Here is a 16,504-nt window from a genome sequence, read left to right on the forward strand (position 1 = left end):
CCAAGCTAAAGCGAGCTTTAAGGAAGTGAAAGCCTTCAACAACCTCTTTCAAGAAGCCCCAAGGAGCAGGTGGTGCATCATTGACAGATGACGACACAACTATTTCTGGAAGGTAATTCATTAATCGAAGTTGTAACATCTCTCTTAGAAAAGGACTGTTTACATCACGTAAGAAGAATAACCGGGAGACAAGTTGCCTAACAAAAAGGTGAACTAGGCCAAGACCACCACTCTCAATAGGAAGAAAAAGGTTATCACGCCGCATGGCCTCAACACGTGAGCTCCATACATAGGTAGCAAACACACGATGGAAAGCTTGCAACCTAAGTCGCGAGCAGTGTAATACCTGCAGGACATACATAAGTCGAGCTGCTAGAAACAGATTGCAAGCTTCAGCTCGGCTAAATATGGACAACTGCCGCCCCTGCCAGTTGTTAACCTTACGTTGTACTTCTGCAACTTCCGCTGACCAGTGAGGATTACTATTGCGATATTGAGAGAGGGGTACACCTAAGTACCTAAAGTCTTGTCTCCACTGAATACCTGCGAAGCGAGTTGGCATTGTACACCATTGACCGAACCAAAATCCGGAACTCTTCTCAAAGTTCACAGTTGCACCAGAAGCTGAGCAAAACTGCTGCGTTATGGCAAGGGCAGTCTCCACACTTTTCTTGTCAGCACAGAAGAAGGCTATGTCATCTGCATAGGCAACTACCCGGATCTCATTGGATAACAATCTGAACCCATGAAAGGTATGATCCTTCAAAATTCGTGCACAAAGCGGTTCCAAGTACAAAGCGAATAACAGAGGTGACAAGGGACAACCTTGTCTTACTGATGCCCTGAGGTGGATAGATTCAGATAGACAACCATTAACTATTAGCCTACTATTAGCCTTGTTGTGCCATTAGCATAACACATTGAGATGCCTTTAAAAAGAAGAGATCCAATGTTTATGTACTCTAAAACACTAAACAAGAAGCAGTGATTAACTTTATCAAATGCTTTTGCCAAATCAACCTGAACTATTGCAACCTGACCCACACTTTCTGTCACACACTCTAGCACAGACCGTGCAACGTGGATATTTGTCTGAATTGATCTTTCTCTAATGCCACATGTTTGATGGTCTCCCACCAATGATCGAATTACTTCTTGAAGACGACTAGCTAATATCTTAGCAAATATTTTGTAATCCACGTTGCAAAGTGATATGGGGCGATATCCCTCAACTTTCTGCAATTTTGTTACATCACTGCTTTTTGGAATAAGTACTGTGTGCCCTTGATAGAGCATGGCAGGTAGGTATCCAATCCTGTAAGCTTCTTCATACAGTTTAAGCAGAAAGGGAGCCAATATAGAGCAGAAACATTGATAAAATTCCGCACTCAAGCCATCAGGCCCAGGAGTTTTGCCTTTAGTTAGCGAAGCAATGGTTGCTTCCACTTCCTTGATATTTATGTCTCTATCAACGTCATCGCATTCTTCTTGACTGAGCTGTGGCAGCAACGAAATAAAGTTTTCCGTTACAGCTTCACTCTTAATTGCTTTATGAGACTGAAAGATATTCTCGTAATGATCCGTGAACGCTTTCATTATTGTATCCTGGTCATTAACAATCGCTCCGGTATACTTTATCTCGAGAACTTGCTTCGACAGAGCATGCTGACGCTCATCACCAAGTGAACGACTACAAGGCTGTTGCTCCAAATACCGACGAGTACGCGCTCGAACTAATGCACCTCTGTATCTCTCAGTGTCCATTGTCTGCATTTGTGCCTTAACGTTGTAAATGTCCTCAATGTACTTGCCAGGATGCAGGCATTCATGTTCGTGTAGCGTATCTAGCAACTTGCACAACTCTTTATATTTTCCTTTTTTCTCAAAAGATAATATGGAAGCTTCTTCAATGGCTATCATTTTAACTTCTTGCTTGAATATCTCCCATTGCGCAAAGACAGATAAAGAATTACGACTTGAAACGTCAATAAGAATTTCCGGGACGCGCTTGAGAAAAGGCTTATGTAAGAGTAACTGATTGTTAATTTTCCATAAATCCCAGTTCATTCGCGAACTTTGACACTGCCGGTTGCCAAAACAAACCGACACCAAACAATGATCACTGAAGAACACAGGGTGCACACTGTAGCCGTATAGTCTAGGGAGGATAGGTAAAGATACATAAATCCGATCAAGCTTGCATGAGATGTACCTTGAAAATGTGTGTAGCGAAAAGGGACCTTTTCATGATCCCCTACATCAACAAGCTGGTAGTCACATGTCATGGCATTCAAAACGTCAGCGCTGGTATCATGGCGTTGCCTTGTAGACGACCGATCCTGACCACTACACACACAATTAAAGTCACCTAAGACAACTAATACACGGTCATTGCGTAAGTGCTGGGTCAATGAGAGAAAGTAGTCTTCCCGGTCGCGTGCCTTACGTGGCGCATACACGCAAAGAAACCTCCAAACATGACTATCCATATTGACATCACACCATACAAGGCGCCCTTCCCTATCAGTGCACAGTCCCAACACGTTGCATTGCCGCGTTTTTCTCACAAATATCATACATCCTCCAGAGACACCAATCGCGTGGCTGACACATACTTCATACTCCGAAAGAAATGGAGCTACAGCAGCCGCTGTGTCGTCATCGGATTCAATTTTCGTTTCCTGAATTGCAATAACATCTAACGCTCGGCTACGCAACAAGTGTAATAACTGACCCTGCCGTCGCTTACTACGTAAGCAACGGACATTCAGTGTTCAAAACGTTAAGGGAAGGGCGCCCGCCATGATTCCACTACTGAGGCGCAGCGCCTACACGTAACGCTGCTACCTTTGTTCTGCCTGTCCCATCCCTTTGGGGTGTCGCAGCTGCAGCAACTTCTTGAACTGCAGCGGCATCTGCACTCACAGGGGCTCCATGAAGGGGTTTCTTCGCCTTAGCCGCGGCGACCTTTGGCTCTTTCCCAGAGCACTCCAAATCATCTGCCGGCGCTGGACGCTTCTTTGATGTCTCAGTCATTTCAGTATCCTCGGCAGGATGAAGCTGGTCCCGAAAAGGTGGTGATTCGGCCCACGTTGCACAAGGGTCCTTTTCACGGTTAGTCACTGTTTGTTCTTCAGTAAACTTCGCTGTAGCTGTGTCCGCAGCTGTCGATATTTGCACTTCTTCAGCCCGGTGGTCTTCAGCAGGCGCTTCGCCAGAGGCATCTACGACCTCACTTACATCCATGAGATGGTTAACGATGGTGTCATCGTCCACCGGTTTACTGCCACGAAGCTTGTCAGCATACGTGCCAACGCATGCCTCTGCGTTATGACCATAACGGTGGCACTTCGCGCAGCGTGGTGTTTTGCACTGTCTTCGTATGTGCCCTATTCTGTTGCATCGAAGGCACAAGGGAGGTCGTCCGGGAATCAAAAGTAAGCATTGATGTCCGAAGATCGTCAGAAGATGAGGGAGGGAACTGGTAGAGAGGCCTTCTTTGAGCGTGAATTCGACATCACGATTCGTCATCTGCCAACTCTCCATGCCTTCGCAACGCCACATTTCTCTGGTTATGGATTGCACCATGCCATATGGTTCCAACGCTTCAACGATACGCTTCTGTTCTAGGTGAGGAGGAAGCCACAGAAGCTTCATTTTGATGTTCCGGCTTTCTGGGTCGATGACAAGGCACTTGAGTCCTTTGACTAGTAGCTCACCTTTATCGACGAGCTTCTGCTGAGAAAGGCTGTTGGCACAGGTGACGAGCCACAGATGGCTCATCTGATACTATAAGCGGTGTTCAGCCATACAGCCACGCTTGCAAGGGTTGCATTCGTGCAAACCATATCATTGCGTTCGAGCGCCCTCGGTGAACGGAACCACCTAGAAACGCGGTACGTGCGAGCGGCGCAGCGTGGCGCCAGCGGTCAAACGCTGTACCTACTAGCAAATGTAGTGTTGCAGCCAGGTCGAGCCGATTGTGTTCGCTAAGAACGGGTTATCAGAGTGCGCGGGCTCGTTTCCTTTACTGTTGTCTGCACCGGCGGGCTGACCACCCGTAAAATGAGTATTTTTGGAACGTGAGAAGGCTTTCACTAGGTTTAGCAAAAGTGGTTGTCTATGATAAAATAACAGGTAACTGAGCAAGAGGTATTTCCTTTTATTGCGATAGCAACTATATGGGGATTCCAAGCGCATTTCTAGCGTGGTGGTGAGGTTGCGTCTAAAGTTCAAACACGGTAACATCGTCGCCCCGCGCGTATGTTCCCCAGTGGAATTACATTTCTTTATTTTTTTTCAAGTCACACTGAAGGTAAGGTATACATAGTTTGCACGTGACGTCATATCCGCCGCCTGCCCCGACCGTCCGCCATCGCTAGGCACCTCGCTACTAGCCGCTGGCACGCTGCGTTTGTGTTCGGCGTTCGTTTCTACGTGTTAGCGCCGCGTGTTTGCTTTCGTGAAAGCTTTGCGATGGGAAAAGTCAGGAGCCCTGAATTTTGCCCTTTCTACATGGACGAGCTTGTAGGGCCGACGCGGGCTCGCTACAAAGAAAAGGTCGGAATGTGCGACGGCGTGGACCCATACTAGCTGCACGTTGGCGTGGATAACACACCCGGCCACGACGTACGTGGATATTATTAATTATCTTGTCCCGCCCACGAGCTACATCACGCTGAACGAAATAAAGGCTTACAAATAGCTGAAGGCGCACAATTACTTCACGAGCGGTTGGATGAGGAAGGTTGCAGCGAAGCGCCTGTCGTCGGGTCTTACCATCGTCCTCGGCGAGGTGAGTCCATGAAAGCATATGTTTCTTGGCGTGCGGCAGAGAAAACTATCTCAGTATTTTTTGTGCTGCTTCATTCAGGGAAAGCTTTCTTGCCACAATGGTTCACCTATATGCACTTTTTCCCCAAGCTTCAAGACGTGTGTTCGTTTCTTTCTGCGAGTTTTGGTTTAGAGTTATGTGCATGGTCCGTGCATGTGAATTTTGTTGCGTTAAATAGAAGTAGCCCACTATATTAAAAGCATGTAGACATTCAAATATTGCTTAGCATGTCGCTAAGCGAAGCACACATACCAAGAAATGACGATACGAAGCAGTTTGTAGGCCGTTAAAAAAAAATTGGGGTTTTCCGTGCTAAAACCACGATCTAATTGTGAAACACGCGGCAGTGGAGGGTTCCGGGATAATTTTGACCGCCCAGAGTTCTTTAACGTGCACTACAACACAAGTACACGGGCGTTTTTCAGAGCGGTAAAGGCGACTATGCGTGTGGGAGCGGGCGGTCACCAACCAGTACGGGGCTTTCGCTGCCGCCCTTTTACGATCATGCGTGATGTGCAGTGTTTTGGCGTGTTATATACTCGCCCGAAACAAAGTGACGACACGCACGTTGTTCAGGTCCTTCCGATTTGTCCGGGAAAGCCACAGGCACCGACGTTTCTCCGACAGCATTCTTGTGCGTTCGCACTGCCATGTTATTACGTTTGGTGTGGACCTACGCCCGGTTCTGCGTAGCTCGGCTTCGCGGCAGTGGTACCTCTTGTGCGGCAACCGAAAATCGCGCACACTGGCATGATCACAACGCGAGAAGGAACTTCGGATCAACAACGCGTCAGCGCGCGCAGCCTGCCCCAGCACGCTTCCGCAGGCCCGCAGGTGCCTAAAGATGGCGGACAGGCTCACGGACCGGTGCGGAAGTGACGCATGTGCAAACTATGTATACACAGTCCCCCTCGGAAATTTGACAACACACGCATTCGTGCCTGCATTCACTGAAACTTACGCACACGTTTTCAGATTGCACGAATCTTGCCAGGGAATCCCTGTTTAAAAATTGCACAGTTCAACGCTTCGATACTAATAACACCTGGGTTACTGCCAGCGCCGTAATCCAGGTGGCAATTGAAACTGTAAACTTTATTTCACTTCTGCTGCTACGGGCCAGCAGGTCGTTCCGTTTTTGCACTGAAAGGCGAATTGCAGTCACAACTGTCCCTTCTTTGCACGAGGAAAATGCGAGGTTTCAAGTTTTCTCCAGAGTCCAGTGTGCCTCTAAGCAGCAGCATTTGCTAACTCATCGTCAAGCTGCTTTCGAGTAAAAAATACAAAATTGAGAAAGAGAGAGAGAGCGGGATAGAAATAACATGCTTATTTTATGAATCATGCTTAGGAAAGGCATCACTATTCTAAAATGCATTGAGCTCGGGCCGCCTCTTGGGCACTCGATCGTGACCAGCCGAAGGTGATCCTAGAGGAACTGGCAGTATTTTGCCTGGCACTTGTAGAAAAATCCCTCGAGTAAAGCGAGGCGTGAACTAAAGTTAGCTCACAACGTGGCTCAGTAAATACTGATAGCGTCATGAATCAATCGGAAACGAAATCCTTCGGCTCGTAACAATAAGCGGTGTTCAAATCCACGTCCGAGTGGCAGCTCTCACTAGAATTCTTTACGCAGATCTTGAGGCCACTGTTTTGCTGGTTGCATGCGGCAGAAGTAATTTTGGAGCCGGAAATACGCGGTGAACCATCTGCACCATCTATAAGACACCTGCAGAACATCATCAAACATTTGGCTATGTTTGGACTACTTTTGGGTCACAAAAAATTAGGGTCTGGCTATCTTTGGGCTACATTTTGGGATCATTTGGCTATTTTTGTTGGGGTCATCTGGCAACCCTATTCGCGACCTATGTGGATCGATCTTAGTTAAAGTGTTCTAGAACACTTTACCTTGGTTTCGCTCCGATCTAATTTGTATGCGTTTATCGTAGACGTTCGCACGGCCCCTGCCGTTTGTGTGATTACATCACCCCCTCCATCGTCGTCCAACGGCGTGGTAAAAAGGCGTGACATCATTTCACTCGACCTGCCAGACGCTGCTGGATACGTTACATTTGCGTAGCCGCCATGGAGCGGGGTCTCGTGAAGCATGACTACTCGACTCTGCCGGACGAAGTCTGGCTCACGATACTCGTTCACCTTGATGCCCGATCCCTCTTGGCGATGGAAGTGTGCAGCCTGCGTTTCAGAGACATCGTGCACGACAGCGTTGTTTCTCGCAAAGTCCGCTGTTGCCCCAACGTGGGAATCCAAACCATACAGGCCTTCTTCACTCCCAATCGAGTGCCATTCATCAAACAACTTCTCCTCGACAACTGCTTCATGATTGACCCTCACTACATAATGCATTGTGCCGCCATTTGCACCAACTTGACCTTCTTGTCCTGCATCGGCTGCCAAGTGAACCCTATTGCCATACTGAGGCTAATTACGACACCGCAGAGCTCACTGGAGCGAATCGAATGGTCGCTGTGCGGACCGAACGTCTACGCTGACGTACTTCGGAGGTTTCGAAATATCATCGTGCACGAACAAGAAGTATTTGCCGAGAGCCTGCGCTACATGTATGTGGAAGTTTCCAAAGTGGACCCTGACGGGGAAATTCTCTATTATATTCTGGCCCGCTGCAGTGCTCTGGAAGACATGCATATTCACATCACAGACGGTGACCACTACGGGAGCATCGACCTATGTGGTTGCATAGTTGGAGACTTTGTCAAAAACTTTAGGTTCACCTACTCGCAGGAGGAAATCACGAGCCGCCAGATCAGATGCCCGTACACGCGATTCTTCGGCAAGATCCATCCTAACATTGAATTCAAGATCGCGGCGTCTCTTCTAGGCAACACGGTGATCAACACACGGCCCAACGGAGGAATAAACTGCATGTTCTTGTCTGACGTTGTGCAGGAGCCGGCGGCCATCTGGAGTTTCGAACAGCTTGTTCTCGCCATCAAAGAAGCAACCAGCAGCAGCGCAGAGCAGCTTGCCTTTGCGTCACGCCAGCGTTGCTGGTCGGTGCTGCGCTCTCTGACACTGACCCTGGTGCCGCCAGTACGCCATTGCCGGCTGCCCGTCTTTGACGACAACTTCATCAACCCACTGCGTAGCCTGCTTGCTTCTTGCCGCGCTGTCACCGAACTCAACCTGACCAGCATCCATTTTTCTACCAACGTCAACTGCTGCGGAATCTTGGCGCCCAACCTGCCCATGCTCCAGGCCCTGGCCCTCGCGCCGTGCGGCATCAACTACGAGCGTTCCGTGGACCAGCTCGCCAACGGTTGCTTGCGTCTCGAAGAGCTCGACGTGCGCGTGTCCCGAGATGGCGCCAGCGGTTTCTGCAAAGCGTGCGAGCTGCCTCTGCACATCAGCGAATGCAGCATGGCCTCACTTCAACAGCGCAGCCAGTTGAAGCGCCTCAGCCTCTGCGACATCCACCATATAGCCTCGCTGGACTTCCTCAGGGCGTGCCGACTGATCGAGCTTCGCATTTTCGCAGTCTCCTGGAGCGAAGACAAGAGCTACCGAGGTATCGGAGACCTGTTATGCGCCAACCCCAACCTTCGCACCTTCACCTATGAGAACAACAAACTGCACTTTCACTGCGAGGAATTCCGTCGTGAAATTATGCGTGCCAAACACCTTCGCATCTTGACGCTGTACTCCAAGCAGCACACCGATGTTCCCGTGATCAGGGAGCTCATTGAGGAGCTCACGTCCAACATGCCTTGCCTCGAAGCCCTTCACCTGCACTACACTGCCATAAATGGAACTGAGCTGCCGCTCTCCTGGCTCATCAACGAGCGAGGACTCGGGGCAAACACGCGTGGTGCCACGGTCGCCGGCAAGCCGTGTGTTTTCTGCGACCGGTCCACTTACATCGGCCTGACCCGTGCACACAACCGGAGCGACGCCCGCTTCTAGATCGGTTCGTTTACTCACGGAACAAGTGCTTCAATATTACACGACTTGCACTTTCACAAGAACTTGCCCATTCAAACAATGCTCATGTATGAGAATTTATTCACCTTGTTGTCAGTTCTAAAACAAACATCGTCAATATTTATACGTCTGCTCATTTCCTTGACCTAGCATTACCACATTTTATTTTTTTGACCATCTGGCCAATTTCGGCACGCAATTTAGGCCGTGACTGCTGCAAAGCAGCCTGAAATCGCGATTAACGGGTCGTGCGGGGAGGCGAGGGACTCGTAGTGTGGGGAACACGATACACTGTTCTAATTGAAACGACGCAGCACGATTGAACGCCCTCGCAAATTTCTTCAATATCCCGTGAGCGTCGGCCGGGTCAGTGCAGCTGCGAAATGAGCTAGAATATGCACGTGCGCGCAAATCACGGTCATGCCAAGGTATATGTAAACTGGTAGCGTAGCCAAGGTCGATCCAAATGGTCGAGAAGCTTCGGACGAAAAGCGGTTCAGAACGAATTGTCACTTACCTAAGCAAGGGTGGTTATGGGAGCAGCGATTGAAGCACGACTATGTTTGAAGGGAACAAACATTGGGAAAGAAAAAAGCGTCTTTTAATTTAAGTGAGACACAGATTCATTCAACGAAAATAAAATTCCTAATGAATTTTATATACGCATGGCGAAAAAAGAACAACTCTCTTTTACTTGATCATTATCAATAAATACCAATACATACCATGTCAGCTTGTTGATTGGCTGAATATTCTGTGAGGAGCGTCACAGGAAGGGCCGTTTCGTAAACGTCAATTTGACATTGCGCTGGGCCGCTATTGCAGAGATTTCCCGCCATAATTTGTGGTGTGACGAGCCACGCGAATTATGGTAATGACCGGCCACATGCAATGGCAGTTGGGAGGCATGCATTTGCCGCATTTTCCGTCATTTGGGGCCATGAAAATCTTTTGTTCACAACGTGTGCTCATAGCATTTGCATCGCTCTCATGTAGTGTTGGCATTTGTGTTTTGAACCATCATTTTTTTTAAAAACCACGTTTATTTGAAATAATATTGGTTAAAACTAACAAACTTTCCGAAACTTTATGCACTTTTCACTACAGCGTTTGCATCATAATCAATCCCTACTGAAAAAATGTGAATGAGAATGTACGAGAAGTAGTTGTGCGAGATTATTGCTCCGTAGACTGTGCGAGAAACTGGTTCAGTCTGCGAGAACTCATGCAGTCTATGCAGCAATAATCACGTACATTTCTCGTACACGTGTACGAGATCACGTTCTTGTCATTGAACGAGATTCTCGTACATTATGAACGAGTTTGTTTATACGAGCTGAGTGCATACAAGATGACGAGCATGTACGACCTGCGAGAGCATGCACCCTGAAAAAGATAGGCACCTCATATTCATATTTAGTATAATGCAAATACAATTCTTGTAAGTACAAGTGTTCATGCACGAACACTTGTGCTGACCTTACTGCAGTGTTGTGTTGCTGTAATGGTTTGTTCAGAAATCTACAGTAAAGAGTTACGTTGAGGTGAAAAAATGGCAGGTGAGGTAATGGTTTTACTTGTTAATAAACAAGCACACTTTACACAGGTTCTTCAGCACACCTATTCAAGCTTACACTAATAGTGAAGTCCTCCAATTTTAAGCAAGAGCACGTCATACATCTGGCAAGCGTTGTTTATTGGACCTCGTAATGGTACTTCAATACACCCAGTCTGTTGACAGAAGACCACTGGAATGTGTTGCTTGAGTGACAGCTTGCAGCGCACCTGAAAAAGTAAACACAAGCCAACAGTTTCTTCTTCACACATGCAATATAATAACACATAGGCAAAAGCAGTTGGGCTTACATTCACACAGCTAAGAATGCTTCAGCATTCAGAACATGTGATACTGAACAAAATTTATTAAGAATAAGTGGTTTTCTGCAATGCTTATGACTCCTAAGGAAACGTGCAGGAAACGTGTGTGGTAGAATAACCTGTCACATTAGCAGATCACTGAAACAGGTGTTATCACACTAAAAAAAGACATTATTTGAGTAACAATGATTACTAGTACTGAAGCAACATAAGTAGCATGCATAAAATCTACCTTTAGAAAGCAGCATCAACAGGTCAAGCTAATTAAATTACTTGGAAACTGCTATTCTGCCAGCAAAGTACCGTAAAATACCGATCAAGCGCCTCCCCTCGATGTGAGGATAATGCAGGGAATGTTGGGGAGGGGGCCCTTGTTCGGTACTGCCACAAAATGCAAGATGGCGGCGAAAAATGCTACCCCCCCCCACCCCAGAAAAAAATGCAGAGTCGAAAAAAACGGAACCGAAAGAAAAGGAAGACACACACAAAGTGCACTAGAACTAAAACTCTTTATTATTCATTCATTTATTTGCTTTCAAAGCTGTCAAATGAGTCTTCAGAGTCCGATGCGAAAACGAGGCCTAGGCACTCTGTCTGCAAGCCCTCGCGAAGTTCTGGGGCCACGGCGCCGATGTCACAAAGCTGGTCATGCAGCTGACCATCCTCGGCACCGTCGAGCGCGTTAGCAATGCCGCACCCTTTGAAGGAGCGTGCGACAGTCTCTTCCGTGACAGCGGCCCATGCCTCTGACACAAAGTGCAAGGGCATCCTGTCGCGACAGCTTCCTTAAATTGCCCTTCGGCGTTTTTTCCTCTTTTCTAATGAAGCTTTTCCACGTACGGCGAAGGTTGGCCTTAAATGGTCTATTCCAGAACACGTCAGCTGGCTGTAGTAGGCTTGTGCACCATGCAGGCACGTACACGACGTCTGTGTCGCACTGGTCTAAGGCGTCCTTTGTTGCCTGCGTTTTGTGGATGGGTGCCTGATCGAGCACAAGTAGTCGCCGCACGTCATTGCTTTTTGGCCCCCACACCCTGATCAGCCACTCCTGCAGCTTGCCCGATGTCATCCATCTATTTTTTGATGCGGTGACGCGAAAATTTGCTACGAAAAGAAAAATAAATAAGTTAGCAGTAATCACTGTGATCGAGCATCTCCGTTATCGTTACTCTCCGCTTTGAAAGCAAGCAGAAAAGAACTTGGTGCACAACGGTCATCACTCACCTGGTATGCAAGACTCATGAACGCCTTGGGTGGAATTCTTCCGCTCGGTTCCTTAAGAATTACAAAAGCTGGGAGCTTGTGTCCACTTGCGCATGCTGCCAATGCAACCGTGAAGCCCCTCCGGGCGCAACCAGTGTTTGCTATTCGCACAGTGCTCTCGCCGACCACGTTGTTCGTCCTGTTTGCCGGAGAGTCCATTCTGACCATCGTCTGGTCCATATTTGAAATGTTGAAGAGGGTGTAGGCGTGGTGCATCCGGAGAGCGTTCACGGCAGATCGAAAAGCCTTTGCTGCCTCCGTGAAATCTTCGGGTGTCTTCTGGCTTTCGTTGGTGGCTTGGCGCATTGTAACGCCGAACCGCTGTTTCCATCTCTTGATGTACTGGCTGGATGCAAGAAAATTTCCCAACTGCAAGCTGTGCGCAATTTTAACAGCTTCTTCAGAAAGCAGTCTGTTACTTACAGCACGCCCTGGGCTTCTTTCTCGCTCTAGAAATTCAAAAAGAGCGTCATCCACTTCTTCGCTGAACACTGGCGCTCCATTGCTCAACTTCCGCCGAAGCTTGGCCTTGCCAAAGTTCTGCTGCAGCAGTCTCATACTTCTCCCACTCACGGATCCTCTTTCTATCTAGACTGAAGTCGCGAGCTGTCGCGTGCACATTCTTTCCGTTGTGGCGATGCCATTCCACGACTTCGATTTTCTTTTTCACTGTGTATGAGTGCATGTCGCGAAGTCACAGCCACGTTTGGCACAGCAAAACAACAATGATAAAATGGCGAGTGTCGCCAGTGTCAAGGTTGCCAGCGCGAGTGTAGGTGGCCCGTTCTTGGATTGGATTTTGGATTAGACAAGAACGTAGCCAGAAGCACGGTTTTTGGCACGGTTTAGAAAGTTCCGGGGCGAGTTGCCAGAGAAGTGGGGGGGGGCTTGTTCGGTAGTGCACGATAACTCGAAATTCTCAGATTATGGGAGGGGGGCGCTTGCACGGGTGGGACGTTTGATCGGTATTTTACGGTAAAAATCATGGTGGCATAGTGGCTTTGGCATTGCACTGCTAAGCCGAATGGTGCAGGATAAAATCCCATGCACAACGGCTACATTTCGATGGCAGCAAAGTGCAAAAACACCCCCATAAGGTGCATTGGGCACATACCCCTGGTGTTGAAAGTTAATCCAGAGTTCCCCACCACAGCGTCCCTCATAATCATATTGTGCAGAAGGACTTGATGTTAGGCAAGTTGGTGTTTGCTGAACGACATATTGTAGTGCAAAGGCACAAATACAGAGAAGACATGTCACAGGCGCTACTAGCAACTTTATTTGAAGGACAGCGAGATACAGTATATGTACTCTTCACAATGCACAGGCGCACCAGCTGCTTCGGGCAGACCACAGAGGGTGATTATCAGGGTTAACACGATCATTTTGAAAATCTAAAGAAAGCAAGTTCCACATCTGAAAACAACAGAAGTCAACTTTAACAAGCATTACTTTTTTTCTTTTATGTAAAATGCTTCCAACAGCTCACATGCGGTTTTATCTTTAGTTCTGCTCAGGATCTTCCCATCGTGAAATCTCGCACAAGGACAGGCTTTACAGTGTGCTGAAAGATGCACATTCAAGTCTTTCGTCGTGTTGTTAGCATGCTCCATCATTCGATCATTGATGCAGCGGCCAGTTTGTCCTACATAGGACTTTCCACAAGACAGTGGGATTTCATAAACCACTCTGGTGGCACATCGCCAGTAAGGTGTGACGTGTTGTACTTGGCAGCCTACCTTAGATCTGCCCATTATGCGGGGACATAGTTGGGCCAGCCTATTGGGAACAGAGAACACTAAAAAAGCGGGCACACTGGCGAATGAGGCCAGAGCTGGTGAGCGGAGTGGCCAAAGGCCGCAAGTTGTACCGTATGTGCATAAGTTGAGCCTCAATTTAAAGAAAGCAGCGAACAGGAATGGAGTGCCTGTAGTGTTCTCTGCTCCCAATGGGCTGGCCCAACCGTGTCCCCACATAATGGGCAGATCTAAGGTAAGCTGTCAAGTACAACACATAACACCTTACGGGCAATGTGGTCCCGGAGTGGTTTATGAAATCCCACTGTCTTGTGGAAAGTCCTATGTAGGACAAACTGGCCGCGGCATCCATGATCGAATGAGGGAGCATGCTAAAAACATGACAGACTTGAATGCACATCTGTCAGCGTGCTGTAAAACCTGCCGTTGTCGTGCGAAATTTTATGATGTGAAGATCCTGGGCAGAAGTAATGATAAAATCGCATGTGAGCTATTGAACGTGTTTTACATAAAAAGTAGTGCTTGTGTAAGTCAGACCTCCATTGTTTTGTACGACGCAGAACTTGCTTTCTTTAGATCTTCAAAATGATTGTGTTAGCCCTGATAATCGCCCTCTGTCGTCTTCCCGAAGTGGTTGGTATGCCTGCGCGTTGGGAAGAGTATATATACAGTATCCCGCTCTTTCGAATAAAGTTATTAGCAGCTGTGACACGTTTCTGTGTATCATCTGTGTATTTGTGCCTTTGCCCAACAATATGTCGTTCAGCAATCATATTGCGGTTTTGACAAATAAAACCCCAAAATTTTATTTAAAGCAAATAGTATTGCATAAGGCCAAATGCTTATATAGAATCATCTGATAGCAGCTATGTTTATCAAAATTTAATACTTTCTAAAACTACTTTCAGATGGTTTGAGCAAACATCTACTTATGTCAAAATTATTGCCATTAATTTTATATGGCCCATTCTGCCTTACTTTCTTTTTAACCAAAATTATAAATGCAGTGCAGGTGCTCACCACACCTAAAGAAATTGGCACCACTCCTTAAAGTGCATGGTATTGTTTCAAATGACAGCACAAATTTGCTTTGCGATTGTTAGCCAATGAAATGATTGTCAAACTTCTTGAAATCACGGACTCCTGGACAGGATAACTAGTCACATTGGGCACCCTTTCATCAGTTTTTGTCCAAGAAATCAAGCAGATAAAGACATTAACCTGAGTCTGCAACTGTTAATGCATTCTGTTTGGTAATGATAATTTTATGGTCATTGACACAAGGCAAGCCAAAAAAGCTCCTTTTCTGGAGCCGACAAGGTTCCTGGATTACACCATGGAAGGTAAGCTCGTGGACCTTTCTCCTGCTTCAGAAAGAGCTTACTGCTGGCACGTTACACGATGCAGGTTACTTTCGTCAGGGTCGGGTAAAGTGCCAGCTTAAGTTCAGTCTTTTGCACAGAATGGCAGTTTCAGGTTCAGTGGGCTTGTAGGAAGACAAGCTCAAGATAACTTCCTGGTTTGAACAGGCTGTTTTGGTTATAATACATCAAGCTTTCTTGTGACTCCCCACACAGGTGGTCCGTTAGTCTCACTTTGAAGTTGACATTCAGCTGTATGACCCAGAAGACCCAAATAATGGTCTGCTCTAGTTCACACCTTGCGAAGAATGCTCGAGTTTCCAAGCTCTTGATTTTCTGTCGGCATTCTTGAACTCTTGCTGCAGTAATTTCTTCCCACCTGGCCGAATTATCTCGACGCCCCACGCTGACACTACTGATGCTTTCAAGTGTAGACTTTTCAGGATAAGGTTCTTTGCAGGAAAGGTGGCACTTACAGATTTCTATTCCGGACGCGAGTCAGACGAACCAGTAAGTCTTGGCAACAATGTTTTGTCCATAAGTTCTGTAGAAGGTATTGTGAAGGGTTTGACGAAAATTCATTTAGCCAGGTCACATGACTATGAAGTTGTGGTGAATGACCAAGTGCCTGTCATCGTGTTAGTGACGATACAATTTTTCGTAAAACGTTTAACTCCTACAGGACTACACACAAGATGGAACCAAGACTTGCCGGTTCATTTCACTCATGTCTTGAATAGCCACCTGTAAGTGTCACCTTTGCTTAAACCACACTTGCAAAGCCAAGAGTCTTATCCTGAAGTCTTCAATTGAAGACATCAGTAGCGTCAGTGTGGGGCTTCAAGATAATTCAGCAAGCTGAGAATAAATTGCTGATAGTACAAGTAACAGTATGCCAACAGAAAATGAAGGGCTTGGAAGCCGATGTATTCTTCACAAAGTGTAAACTACAGGGTCATTGTTCACGAGTTTCCGGATGCGTAATTCCATGCCAACTTCATGCCGACGCTAAGGAAACGCCAGGCCAGGCAGTTGCAAGAAAAGAAATTTAGTGCTCTAAGAAAAATGCGGCCACTCAAACCATGGAAGTTAAGTTTAACTTGTCTTCTTACAACTACACTGAACCTAAACATGCTGTTTTGGGCAAGGGAACAAACATCAACACTGGTGCCTTGCCTGACTATGAGAGTCATCTGCACCGTGAATGGTGCCATCAGTGCACTTCCTTCCGAAGATGAGGCCCGCACCTGCACTGTCAGTGTGCTGTACAAATTGCAGAAGCACATCCCACAAGCTTGTCTGCCTCGCAAAGAAGCTGTGTGGGGCTCCGGAACCCATAGAACCAAGGAACACAAACCTAAACCTCGTCCTTTCACCTCTAGCTTTATATTGCTGTGCAAGCGGTAAAATTGGATGGTGTTAGTAGTGGTCTGTCCTGTCACCTCCTTGCC

The 16,504-nt window shown here is 47.2% G+C and overlaps 1 protein-coding gene across 1 annotated transcript; it reads right to left on the reverse strand.

Moving 5' to 3' along the window:
* Positions 1-2,811: 2,811 nt before the first annotated feature.
* LOC119442217 (uncharacterized) lies at positions 2,812-3,783 on the reverse strand. The gene has a single exon (XM_037707007.1). It carries the CDS (start codon positions 3,781-3,783, stop codon positions 2,812-2,814), a length of 972 nt encoding a protein of 323 aa, XP_037562935.1.
* Positions 3,784-16,504: the final 12,721 nt, after the last annotated feature.

The sequence above is a fragment of the Dermacentor silvarum genome, chromosome 1, assembly GCF_013339745.2.
Source record: "Dermacentor silvarum isolate Dsil-2018 chromosome 1, BIME_Dsil_1.4, whole genome shotgun sequence".
NCBI lineage: Eukaryota > Metazoa > Arthropoda > Arachnida > Ixodida > Ixodidae > Dermacentor > Dermacentor silvarum.